This window comes from Chenopodium album, chromosome 13, assembly GCF_948465745.1.
Source record: "Chenopodium album chromosome 13, dcCheAlbu1.1, whole genome shotgun sequence".
In the NCBI taxonomy this organism is placed as follows: Eukaryota; Viridiplantae; Streptophyta; class Magnoliopsida; order Caryophyllales; family Amaranthaceae; genus Chenopodium; species Chenopodium album.
In genome coordinates, this window is record NC_137846.1 from 54,672,901 (window position 1) to 54,687,170 (window position 14,270).

General features: G+C 32.0%; 1 protein-coding gene across 1 annotated transcript; it reads right to left on the reverse strand.

Moving 5' to 3' along the window:
• Nucleotides 1-260: 260 nt before the first annotated feature.
• On the reverse strand, nt 261-13,675 carry LOC145575016 (cellulose synthase-like protein E6). The gene is made up of 12 exons (XM_081632931.1): nt 13,214-13,675; nt 12,051-12,375; nt 11,680-11,823; nt 9,951-10,082; nt 9,506-9,718; nt 8,893-9,123; nt 8,363-8,707; nt 7,681-8,204; nt 2,350-2,500; nt 1,109-1,295; nt 901-1,008; nt 261-674 (listed from the first exon to the last, which is right to left on the reverse strand). The coding sequence occupies exons 1-12, from the start codon at nt 13,483-13,485 to the stop codon at nt 541-543; spliced, it is 2,766 nt and encodes a 921-aa protein (XP_081489057.1). The 5' UTR covers nt 13,486-13,675; the 3' UTR covers nt 261-540.
• Nucleotides 13,676-14,270: the final 595 nt, after the last annotated feature.

Genomic DNA, 14,270 nt, shown 5'->3' on the forward strand with positions numbered 1-14,270 from the left:
TTATGGAATTGTTAAAAGGATTAAATTTACATAATAATAAGAAGAAAAAAAAAAAAAAAAACAAATTCTACATATTAGAGGTACCAAAAAAAAAAGGTGTTCTCATATGATTTTAAAATTATTACGAGTATGTATTTGTTCTTTGAAGTAGAAAATTAAAGAATGCATCAATATACGTTCTTACTTGCATATACGAAGTAAATATAGAATAGATAAAAATGAAGCCCTCCATTGTCTCTATATCAAATCTGCCTTAAGCCGTAAGTTCCATATCATAGCATATACTTCGTAATATATAATATGCAAAGTTTAATAATTTCTTTGATTCACCCAATTAAAAACCTATACTTCAAAGATTCTTTGTTACAGAAAAAAAAAAAAAAAAAAAAAAAGACAGAAGAAGAAAAAGGGAAAATCCATTGATATCTTCACTTAAAGATAACATAATAGAAAGATCCTAAAGCAAGACTAAGCTATTTCCCAAAACAGTGAAACACCAAGATTATAATATGTTAACAAATCACTAATGTGATGAATCTTTTAGACTCTTGAAGTCCCAAGCTTCCTTTCAAATAATCGCCGCAATAAGTATATCTGCAACACGCTTGCACCAACTAGAGCAAATGATTCCATAACGGCTTTATGGATTGCTCTCTTGCTCATAGCTTCATTCACTGCATTGTCATACAGATAAGAGACACAGTCAACACAATAAGAGTTTATACCGACACTTGAGAGATATTACTACTTATGGCAGACCCTTTTTAGGCCCTCTAACAGATGAATTCAACGTCGTGTAGAAGTGACCACAAGGAGTGTAGGTATTAGAAAGTACTCTAAAATTCAAGAAGGCATCTGAAATGGTTGAATTCTAAACTCGAGAGGAGATTAATAAAGTACCTAGTGCTTGTCGATCAGTCTGTGCCTCTAGCCAATGCTGTTCAAACTGAATGTTGTAAAGAGATTGACCGAGCTTTTCAATCTGCTCTACCAAAGGTTTCACATGCTCTGCAAACATGTACATAAATTTGACAAACAGCCATCTCACCTTATATCAATATATTAGAAACCTCTTATGAAGCTAAGATAGGGAAAACTGTTGTCTTACCATCCTTTGCATGCTGGTCATAGTATGTAAAATGTCCGACTTGTACATCAAAATCAATAGTTTCATGATAAGGTGACTTATTGGTGAAGCAGAAACTGAAAGGTCCTTTTTTATGAGCAGTAAAGTCGAACTTTTCACTGATCTTATCATGGGTGTCATGGATCTGATCGCCTTCAGGTCCCTTCACCTGTAAAACACAGCAATAAAATGTTCCATTCATAAAAATCATATTGTATGGGTATTTATCACATAATAATCGGAGTAATAAACCTAACCCCTAGTACAATTAATCCAATGGAACCACCAAGAGTTCCATGTTGCACGTTCCACTAAGCTTATAGATCAGTCAAAGACTTTGCGTAAGGAATCCCAAACCAACACTTCGAACTAACCAATTTGGTAAACATATGGTCAAACATTTCCATTTATTGCTTGTTTATTCATATGAAACAAGAAAGTTATTACTAGAAAGCAACATGTTCTTCAATGCTTTAATGCTAGAAGAAGTAAGGCTACAATATTCCAATGAAAGGCAATGCAAACTGCCCAGAGATGAAGAATGAACCAACATTACCCAAGTACCTTCCAATTCATTTCAGAAATCATCTAATAACTTAAGAAATTTTATTATCGAGCTGTTTCATCATCCGCATTCAACCAAATATTACCATTAGACTCAACAATGGCATCAGGAATCCAAAGTGGCCCAATTAGACCCCTAAACAAGAAATATTACAATATGGTCCAAGAAATATTGGTCTTTCAAAAAAAAAATTTCTTTGGAGTTTCCAGAGGTTTCTGAGTAAGGACCAGAATATCCTAAATGTTGTTTTACCATGGGTGAAGGAACACAGATGATATGGTGTTCATAGACCATTGTATACATTAATCCCAACGCACGAACGAGTAGGGAAAATTCTTCCTATCCGAACTTCACCATATTATACCACAAACAGATCATATGTTGTGTTAGTTCTGACCACATTTACATTCCTTCCCCCCCCCCCCCCCCTCTTTTAGCTTTGGTCTGTACATGTGGAGATTATTTGTTCAGAACTTACACTATGCAATTTAAACAAAGGACAAGTGGTACATTACGAAAGCCTTTAATCCAAAACCTTAAGCATATAGGAAAAAGTGATCATAGAATGTCGACCAGAGCAAATAGCAATACAAGTAGTTTGTTAACTGAAAGAAAAGCATAAATAACTAAATATTATGCAGGAGCAGTTTCAACTCACCACTAGATCAACACCATCGTCTGTGCGCCAAGGAGATTCGGACTTGATCACAACAAATGAGACATGGACTGTATCCCATTCAAACTGAACATTATGGGAGAAACACTCCGCTCTATCAATTACAAACCTAAGGCCAAATGCCGGTTGCAAGCTGGATAGAGCCAGTAGCAGGATAGATATAAATGTTGACCAGAAAGAGATTTTCATCTGTATTTCCAAGCAAGTATAGAGTGTGTCATAGGCCGTAAAGAGGAAAACCCCAAAGAAACGACAAAAATTATGAAACCAATAAAACTCTTTTGGTTGACAATCAATAGAGATAACACATGCTATGTCGCTTGGACATTACATTAACTTTGATAAGCTTGTTCGGTGTATTTTGATTTGTGCATGGTAAAGAAAACTACATGAGATTGAAGCTAAAGAGAAACAATATGCACCTCTTAATGCCATAAGGAGAACAGAAAAGATAGTTATTATGAGAAATCCTATAATTCACTCTAACTAACCAAAAAAAATTGCAGACAACATAGTTTGCCACAAAAACTGCAGCCTTATGTTTCCTGACTCTCATAAAGATCTAAACCGGCTAAATCCAGGATACTGAAAACCTGTGCCAGAGATAAGCTTCCATATCATGATGCAAAAACTAGCGAATAAGGAGATAGTGACAAGTAAAGAAATTCAAAGAGCCGAACAATCAGAGTCTCCTATTCTAGAAAGACAACAAATGAATAAACTTAAAATTCACAATGACCTACTGTAGTAAGCTTCTACAACTCCCACCTAAGCTCTTGAAGGTAAAATTCCGAGAAGAATTAACCCAAATGCTCACCAGGATGAGCTATTTAGCGTCAGTAGAGGTTGCTGAAAAAAGAGACTACAAATTTCTCTCCTGCCTAAGAATCCTTTTAAGTAGATAGGGGATCCCCATTACCTACCTTGAATTCAATCGACAAAGAAAAGGAGTAATATTTGAAATAAACTTCCTAGGGCTAGAGTAGACAATCAGTGTAAAATTACAATCTTCACTATATTGTTTCAATTTGTTACCTCGTAGAATCATACCAAACAAATCGAGCCTTCAACTACTTAAAATTAAGATGAGTATGGCCATTTGGATTGACATACACTTCAATAGTCCATGATATCTACTAAGCTAAACAAATCCTTCGATCATCAAACAATCAATCAATCAATCAAACCCTAAATCCTTCGATCATAACAAAGTATATGTCTCAAGAAACAAGTCAATCCAAAAACTATAATCTAAGCCACATTTTCGACCTTTTACTTTCACAAACCAAGCTCATCATTGCTCAACCTATGAACTCAAGAAGACACTTTTGACGATACATTACTAGTTTAAATTACGCTCCAACTTCCACTCTTAAAATCCGGAACAACAATTCTAGAACGAAGGGAGTATAATTCGTGCTTAAAACAACGAATTTAACATTAGTTTCATCACCCAATTATAATTTACAAGCCAACCATATCTTCATTAAATCACAGCATATATCAATCATAAGAATCATATAATCATCCAAAAACAATAAAGCTTGAATATTTCCTCATCATACTAGCATCAATTCAGTATTAAAATCTGAAAATAGTATTCAGCATCGAAAATGTAATTTTTAAATTAAAAAAAAAAAAAAAAAAAAAAAAAAAACATGATATCCCATGAACAGAAATTATTAAATCTAATTAGTAATTAGTTAATTACCCCTGATTTACCTAGCCAAATTCCCAATTTCTTCAAAATTTCAATTAAATAAAGAATTTGCAGCAATAAATTAACTAGATCTTTGGGCATAACATAAATTAATTTCACAAATTATTAAACACACAAACAAAAAAAAGTATATAAACAAAACCCAGAAAAAAAAAAATTAATTGAAATTAACGATTGCAGAGAAAAGAGATTACCTTTACCAGAAGAAGTTGATGTTGATAGATTAATCCAAGATAATCATGAAAAGTATGAGAAAAAAAATAAAATAAATTAGATGGGCAGATTTTATTTATTTATTTATCTTTAATTGAATACAAATAAAGTAAATTTACAGTAGTCAACAAAAATTCGAATGAAAAGTCGTACGATGATGGAAGTTGTAGTTTTGGGTTTTGATCTACTGTTTCATAGCAGACCAACTACTTAACTGACCCATGTCACTTACTTTGCTTCTCACGTGAGGGCCCACTGGTATTAACTCCACGTAGTTTAACCAATCCCTAACTTCCACGTAGGCACCATTTTTTTAATTCTTATTTTTGATGTAGTAAAAAGAGTATATGGGCTATATAGGTGATTTTAATTAATTTTTTGAAAGTTAGATAAGTTTAGTTAAATTCGTGATAAATTCAGTTAACTTAAAATTGGTGTTCCAATCGATTTACCCTTTGGACTAAACCGGATTTGGTGATCAGTTTTGGGTGGTTAAGTTTCAGTCTCATCCCAATTGTTGTTACGGGGGATCGAACACGAGTCCTCCCTACCAAGTGTAGTCCCAATCACCACTACACCAACATCCAATTGGTAGTTAACTTTTTTTTTGACAAAGAAGAAAAGGATTTCATTAATGAAAGATAGTCGAACGGCACTTACAAACAATACCGAGGAAATCTAAAATTCCAACACAAATACAATTCACCTTAGAACTAGTTACATCGCAGATTCGATCAACGATCGCCTTTATAAAAATCTTCATCCGAAGCAATACAATATGTGAGTTAGCACTAAATCGGCTTGAGATCTACGGATGAATAGTTGTTTGGGTGAAAAAACTCATATGGTCTTTTAGATATTTTTGGAGATTGTGAAACCCTAAATCTTCAATCTTTGGCAGACGAACAAACAAATAAATTAAACCTAATAGAATAAACACTATCATAAAAGATGTGATCCTTTATTAAAAGCAATTAAAAAGTTTTTTGGGGCTTACCACCAGTAAAAACAGCGGTGGAAGCCCCTACAAAAATTTACAATTGAGATCAGAAGAAAAAAGACGGAAGGGAAAGAGAGAAAGAGAAGATTAAAGGAAAACCTTCAAAAAAGTAGAGAAAATCTAGCAATAGAGGCTAGAAAAACCCTCCAAAAGGAAAAACCCTAGAGGGAGCAAAAAAAACCCTCATAAGGAAAAAACCTAGTGGGAACTCAATTGGTAGTTAACTTAAGACAAGTTCAGTTACGAAAAAAAAAAAGGTTTTGATAAGGGTTAGTCAAATATAAATTACAACTAAAATAAGTAGTAAATTAAAATAAATTTAGTTAAATTTATATAAGTTCAGATAAGTGAAAATTAGGTGAATAGAATACATCCGAATTCATAAGGAAACTTTGTTATTTACATATAAAAATTGGTGATTTTGTTTGAAATTTCCGAAGTCTAATACGTATGATTTATTTATTAATTAATTTTGGTTTAATATGATTGTCTGATTTGACTGAAATTTAATGTATAACTAAAAACATTATCAAGCGGAAATTTGTTAAAAAAAACCTTTATTTCTTATTTTATAAGTTTTTCTAACCTAGTCTAATATGATCAAATCTAATTTTAATAAGAATTAAGTATTATTAGGTAATAATAATAAAGTAAAGAAAAAAGCATAATATAAGGCTGACAATTTCAACCTAAGTTGATAGTAGTCTAACCTACTTTAACTAATAAGGATTCTAATTATTTTATGAAAAAATTGTCAAAAATAATACAAATTTTAAGCAATTCGTCAAAAATAAGTCAAACTTTTAATTATTTCTAAATAATACAAATTTTGGAGTATCCGCTTTAAACAAGTTGTAACTAGTTGGTAACTTAATTAAAGGTATGTGGGACACGTGCCGTTATTCTATTGGTTTAAAAATTTAATTTAATTTTTTTTTTAATGTTTTTAATTTAATAGATATAAAAATAACATTTATTATTATTTTAGAAATTATAAAAAAAAAAAAAAAAAAAAAACTCAGCCACCTACTCAACCAGCCCCCCCACCCTGCCAATACCACCGACAGCCGCCTTTGACTGCCAGCGATCACCGACCACCGACCATGAATGCCGGCGACCACGAACACCCACAAAATCATCAATATTTCCACCGGCGGCAGCTTATTGTTGCTGGGAAACGGAGAAAATATGACTTCCAATTCTTCAATTTCGTCAAATTCCGACCTCAATTACTACGAATTTTACAAATTTCTTGTCAATTTGAATGGTTGGCAGACAAATTCTGGAGAAAATCTTGCATTATGTGTTTCTCCTTCAAACTAGGCTTTACTTTTCAAATTTGGAAATCTGATTGCAAATTGAAGGAATCGAAAGAACAATTAGAAAGTAGCTCAGCTTAACCATGGCTAGAAACTAAGGCTTTACTGGTGTACGCTGTTAGCGGTGGTACCCTAACCCGCTGCTGACCCAGCCCACTCCCTTCCCCTTACCACAAACCGCCGCGATGCCCCAGCCTAAACCGCCGCGAAACCCCATGAAATCAACCCAAATCATCGGGATCTGCTGGTGGTTTTGGTGATGGTGGATTGGTGGTTCGAGGGAGGGGGAGGGAGACGGCGACGGTTTGTAGGAATGGGCGGCGGAGTAGATGGGTTGGCGCTGCCGGGGGTGGGGGAGGGGAGCTGGTGGTGGGGAAGAGGGGGTGTCTGGTGGTGAGAAAGGGGTTTTTTTTTTTTATTATTATTTTAATTGTTTTTAACTATGATTAAAGTTTTTTTTTTTTTTTTTTTAGAAAACCAACTATGATTAAAGCTTCAATGAGAAGTTAATTAAATTTTTAAATGAATTTATTTAAAAAATAAAATATGTTAACTGGTTATTTAGGTTCTAGGTAAAATATCTCATTTAAAGCCAATACTCCAAAAGTTTGTATTATTCAGAAATAATCAAAAGTTTAACTTGTTTTTGGCGGATCGCTCAAAGTTTGTATTATTTTTAACAAATTTTCCTTATTTGATTGGTGAAGCCTAATATCAACATTTTTTTTTTTATTTTTTTATTTTTTTTTTAACAAGCAAGCGGGTTTTATTTAATATAAATCAATCTCCGCCAAAGTTATTAAACTTTGGGGAAAGTTCGACATACAAATACGTGTACTCTTGACTCAATATATAAATTAAATCTACTCTTAAAGTTAAGTGAAGAATCACCAAAGTACAGAAAAGTTAAGATAAATATGTTACATGGCTAGATTAATCATATGTGTACTCTTGACTCAATTAGAGCTTAAAGACTTTAAAAATTAAGGAAACGATATCTTCAAACTTTAGCAAGTTGGAATTGAGCTCATGACCTCAATTCAAAAGCTCAACCTCAAAACTTGATAATGAGTACAACTAAAAGTGTAATAAAAACTGATTTTATGGTAACAGAGTTGGGTACCTTACCCTTATCCTTCCTAATCAAGATACCTTTGTACAATGGTAGATTAACAAGAACCAAAACTACACATAGTAAAATTTGCAAGCCCAACTTATCAATGATTCCATATCCCATCGTCAAAGTAAAGATAAGGGTAAACAAATTCATCAATGCTAGGGTTTCCAAGATAACAAACATGGGAGAAGCAACTCCAAATTCCATTATCTCCTTTTCATATCTTTGGGATACATCTTCATCAACTACTTTGGATGTAATCACAAACTTCATGTTTGATATTCCACATAGCTTTAGAAGAGTATCGATGGAGGCGAGGAGGTAGGCCGATGTTCGCTTGTAGAGCCACATCCTTTGTTCATTCCACCAGCCTAAGGCCGTGCCACCATTAGATATAAATTCTCCTAAGCTATAGGAGTACTTGGCAATTATAACATAAGCAAAGAAGAGAAACCATGTGCTTGTGATCTAAAACAAAAAGGAAAAAAATATCATTAAAAAAAATGAATCAATCATTTATCATCACGTGCAACATGCAATTGAATTTTTTACATCTTACAAAAAACAATAAAGGAATGAAGGGGCGAGAATTGATTAAAAAAAAAAAATCATAAAATTAAAATTACCTTTGGAAATAAGGAAATTCCTTTGAGCATATAAAGAGAAGGGATAACACAATAATAGAGGGTTGACCAGCAATTGCAAGCCCAAAGGCAGAAGTGACAATAACCCAATTGATGACCTAAGCTCATTCTTGGATGTCCATAAATCAAAGGACAATTATATAGCATGATTTGAAGCCAACCTTCAGTCCATCTATTGTGTTGGACTAATGTATCGATCAATGTAGTTGGTGCCATTCCTATGAAAGCTTTCCTTTTTGGGTTCAAGAACACTGATTTCCAACCTCGACAATGGATTGACAACCCTGTTAGTATATCTTCAACGGCGCAACCATATCTCAAACCCATCTACAATATGACAAAATATACTATCACTAAATAAAAATATATTAGATCTATATATACGCAACGCATTTGTGCCTTAAAATTCAAAACACATGTATGATACTCGATATTGGTGTGCTCAAAGATCTTATTATGCTACATAATTGTGATATATTGAAATTAAAGAATAAAAAGTAAGAAAAATTTACCTCTTTTCCCCATAGAGAGTTCATTTCATAAGTGCAACTAGCAAGAACTTTGGCTTTCTCTTCCAATTCCTCCACATTTTCTTGCTCCTTTGCTACATTATTATCTCGTATCTTCCAGTTAGCCTTAAAGTCCAAACTATACTTCTTCCCACACAAGATCTCTCTTTGGTGGAAACAACCGGTTCCGATATAGCATGGACCTCCTAGGGCATCCAAGCCAGGTGACTCCACCTTCATGTAATTAAACATACATACTATTAATTGTGACATAACATAATCAATCATAAATTGAAGAAATAAACACATTTTTATTAGAGTAAGTATATTATAATAGATCGATAATTATAATGTTAGAATTTTTTAATATAAATCCGATACAAGGGGCATTCAAGGGTATTTTTTGCTCATTTTAAAATCTCAAAATGAGAAAAAATATATTAAATGAAAAAACCTCTCGAATTGGGTAGGTGCACCTACCTCTATGTGCATCCGGGGTATATAGAGGTTATCTTATAGGTTTGTATCTTGTAATGATTTGATTTCTTTAATCATCGGAATTCGGAAAAAAAATAACAAGCTAACTTGGTAATAACATACAAGTATAGATTCTTACATCAGAGATCACTCTAAGAGAGGCACCATATATATCATTCTTGGTAACGTTTTCGAAAGCTTGAGGAAATTGTACAAAAGCAATGTCTTGGCTCTTCTTCTCATCCATGAAGCAACAAAGTGCATCTCGAATCGATTGTGGATTGTTTGAGTACATATCACAATCCACGTTTAGGATTATTGGTCCATTGCTAATTTTTGATGACACCCTAATCTGCATATTACATAGTAATTTATCATGAAATCACTAAATAAAAATGTATGGAAGTCCAATTAATTATATACATATCCCAAAGTAGCAAGCTAGCTATAGTCATTATGGTGTTTCAAACTGTGAAGCACACATCGCGTGCATTTAGATCTATCTGTATATGTTACATAGATCGACGAAGCATTATATTCTTAATAATAAAACATATTATAGTATTAAAATTTAGATAGCTTACCAATGCATTCATAGCTCCAGCTTTGAAGTTATGAAATTGTTGAGGTCTCTTCTCCCGGGCTAAGTAAACAAGAGTGGGTAAAATACACCCCTCAACATCTTTTGCCTTTGAATCTCTTCCATCAATTAATATCTACACCCATGAAAAACTAAGTAAGTTAATAAGCTAGTAAAATACTGGATTACTAGTAATATAATGTAGAAATAAGTACGTAATTATCATTAAAGCATGATTTAATTTAAAGACTTTTGGTATCAAGCTTTAGGATAAATAATCACGTCTCATGAGTGTTCATTGATTTACTTGACTTGTTTGATAAATTGATAGTTTATATTATCTTATTTATCTACCTAGTGATATATATATTGCTTTTGTCCGTTAAATGTTAGCAATAATTGTGTATAAAGATGTTTGGTAACAAATTTTGAACGTTAATACTTGAAAACAAAATTTCTTTAAATTATAAGGAGTTAAGTATAAGAGAAGGAATTCACTTTTTGATTTTTTCACCTTTAAGGACCTCTCACTTTTTTTTTTCACCTTTGAGGACTTGTGGTTAACTTTCCGGCAACTTAAATTAACCTTAACTCACCGGAGCAAATTATTTTATAAAAAAAAAAGCTTAAATCCTTACTAAATTCTTTAATTATATATATATATATATATATATAAAACTTAGGTCCTTACCAAATTCTTTATATCAATTCTTTATACATTACGAAGTGAATATCATAATTAATTCATTATCATGCATAAATGATGGTTCCTTAATCAGAATTATTTCTTTCTCATTCTTAGACAATTGTTCCACCGTAACCACGTCGGTGGACTTGCTGGCCGACGTTCTAAGCTAGTCAGTTCACACTGAGTGATATATATATATCATCACGAAACCCCCACCTTTCTCAAGTTGTTTGGCGTATGAATGAAAGAAACCCCAAAACCCCAACTTGTTTCCTCTAATTTTCTCTACCTCTCTCCTTGTTTGTATGACGGAAAAACCACAACAACCACTATTCTTGTGAGTGTTGACGAACTTAAAAAATTATTGTGTGTTCGATTATAATGCCAAGCTATTGCAATTTTTTGGTTGATCGGTTTTTTATGGTGTATTATTTGATAAGGTTGATGATATTTGATTGTTTTGGGGTTTATGTGGTTTTAGATTTAATGAAAGTTTTATTTACTTATTTTGGTTCTTATTATTTGCAATATTATTTGTGAAATATATATAAAAAAAATCCATTTGTTATAAATAATATAATAAGAAACCGAAGTAGTATTTTTTTTTATTTTTTTTATTTTTTTTTTGGACAAAGGGACTTGATGAAAGTTTGAAAATTGTGGCATCTGCTTCAATAATTATTTGAGTTAGTGTTGGATTTTGGTTTTCAATAGAAAATGTTGCAATGGAGGAAGAGAAATTGTTCACATTTAAATTTTAAATTGAAGTTCTTAAAGTGAAGAATGAAAAAGTTTAAAGGTCCTTAAAGGTGAAAGATATGAAATGTTAAGTCCTATAGTTTTGTTTACTTATTAGTGATGTCAGAGCTTAATGCTTAACTCACCTTGAGTTAACTTAACTCCATTTTGGCCGGAAATCAAAACTTAGGTCCTCAAAGGTGAAAAAAAATGTGGGAGGTCCTTAAAGGTGAAAAATTCAAAAAGTGCATTCAAGCTAGTTAAATCAACAAGCAAATAAAAAGAGTGATATATGTATAATAATAACCTGAAGGATAGTGTCATGATCATCTTTAGAAGTGTATGAACTTTTCCATTCAGAAAACCCTTTATGTTGGTCATGTACTTCTCCTGGAATTCGACCAAGTTTAGTTGATGTTACAATCCGATGTTGCATTTCTTCAAACCTTTCCTACGAAATGTACTTGTGAAATGTTAATGCAAATAATTAAAAGTTGGTGAATTAAAAGTTAAACTATAATCACTGAAAATTCTATAATGATCGTTTGAAATATATTTATGTAGTTCATAATTGTTTAAATCTCAGGAATATAATTAATACTCCGTGATTTTCTACTATTTTCCTAACAATTAACTTTTAGAGAAGTTCGGTGAAGAGTAATCAATAATTAAACTCACCTTAATAAATGCAAAATCACTAGAATGATAGTTATTAGCATCTATAGGCTTATGCATGGAGCTAAAATAAGCAGCGGGTGACCGAGGCTCTACATTATATTTTCTACAATAAGGCAACCAATGTTTAGAGAAATGGAAGGCCTCAAAGAGAGAATAAAATGTTATAATTGAGCAACCATCGTCGGATAAATAAATGCTGAGCTTTTCCGGTGGGTAGTCGTAGGCCATGACCGATAAAACCGTGTTGATCACCATTATTGGTGGCTCTCTCACTGGATCAGCCGTACATACAAAAATGTCCACCTTAGGTAACTCAACCTCATACCTATAAAATTCAGCAAAATAAAAGTGTACGTTGAAAAAAATGGTATATGTTATGAATTATGATGATAATGTTAATTAAATGGAGAGAAAATTGATCAATCTCAATAAATTATCCTTGTACATTTTTTTTGGAGGAAATTATCCTTGTACATATTTATGCAATAGCAAGGCTAAAATATCAATAAAGAAATAAGAGGACTCTTGCTAAGCTCCTGTATTGTTTACCTAATCAATCAATATATAATCATCATTTACTACTTCGAGAAATTAAAGTAGTAAGACCGATCTAATCGATATTTCTGATAAGAGTTAAAAAGTTAAGATACTTTAGGAAAATAAGTTTTGATAAATGATTTATAAATTAAAGGTTAACCAAGTATAATTTATAATTAAAATAACTTCATTATAAGTGAAAATTAGCTAAAGTAGAACACTCCACAACTAGTTTTTCGTATAAAAAAGGTAATAAAAGGTGACAATAAAAATGAATTTGTTTCTGTCAAAAAAAAAAAAAAAGAAAAAGAATTTGTCATGATGTAAACTCATACTCCTATAGTCTTATTTAGAAATTTAAGGTAGATTAGCTTGGCTTAAAATAAAACCCGACCCAGTAATTAAAAACCCGACCCAACAATTCATGTCAAAAATATGTGAAATTGTTCAAAAAAATAAAAATTAACGAAGTTTATTTTCATAAAATTTGAGGAGTAAATTATCAACAAACATGTCCATATATATAACCTGACCACAAATTAACCAAAAACAAACAGCCCAATAACAATAGAGTTGTATTAACGAAAGATTGAATAAAAATTACAAAGTGAGCAAATAGAGTTTACCTATTTGAAAGCCGATTTTTGTAAGTATGACGATAAATGATATTCCAACGAAGAACTTGTGAAAGAATCCAATAAAAACTAAACCAAATTTCAGCACCAAATAACCCAATCCAAGCCCATCTACCTTGGTCATTCTTTTGGGGTATATGAGTTGCTCTGTAAACCAATATCATACATATAGCCATAAAAATTGACCCTGTAAATGCCCTATATATGAACCTTCCCTTAGCTTGCCTAGTTTCAAACAAAGGTACATACCCTTCATTTTCCATCTTTCTTTACAAATTGGGTCAAAATTATTGTAATAAGATAACAAAAATTGAACCCTCAAGCTAAGAATGGCTCAATCTTTAGTTAGTTGAGTTACTATTAAGTTGTGTGAACCAAAATCCTCTATATAGTATGGTATATCCTAATTTGGCATGAACCAATAAGACAAAGTCGTCAATGCACTTTCTCATTAACTATTACTCTTTTAGTTATATATATGTATATACACTGTAGATGTCAATTAGTTTGATTAAATTTTGGGGATAATATTCAAGATAATTTGTAATCGAATCTTATCTACAACCACATCATTTACGTTTTAAAAATCTCAAATTCTACCTTAACATAGAATATAATTGCATGCGCACATAAGGATGTCCATGTGAAACAAAATAACATTAAAACTTTAAAAGTATTTGGATTATAGCATGATATATTTAGAAATCACGATGCCAAAATATGGAGAAACGTGGCATCTTGTATGTCATATTTTGGGAGTATTTATTATTTATTGAGGGATTGATTGTCTCAATAATTTTGGAACTTAGTCTGCCTACTTTTATTTGCCGACATACATACACATAAAAAATAGGGAAGTTGAGCTTGTATTATGATTTATGAACCTATACAAATTTACAATAGAACACAAAATATGTACCCAAAACTCTTTATGGTTCTTCCCTTTTTTTTCCCCCTTTCTTTTATTTAATGCATTAGGTGTTCTACTTGTAAAGAATATCTATTGTACTATTTTTCCTGTTTTAAATTAGATGATATGTTTTAACTT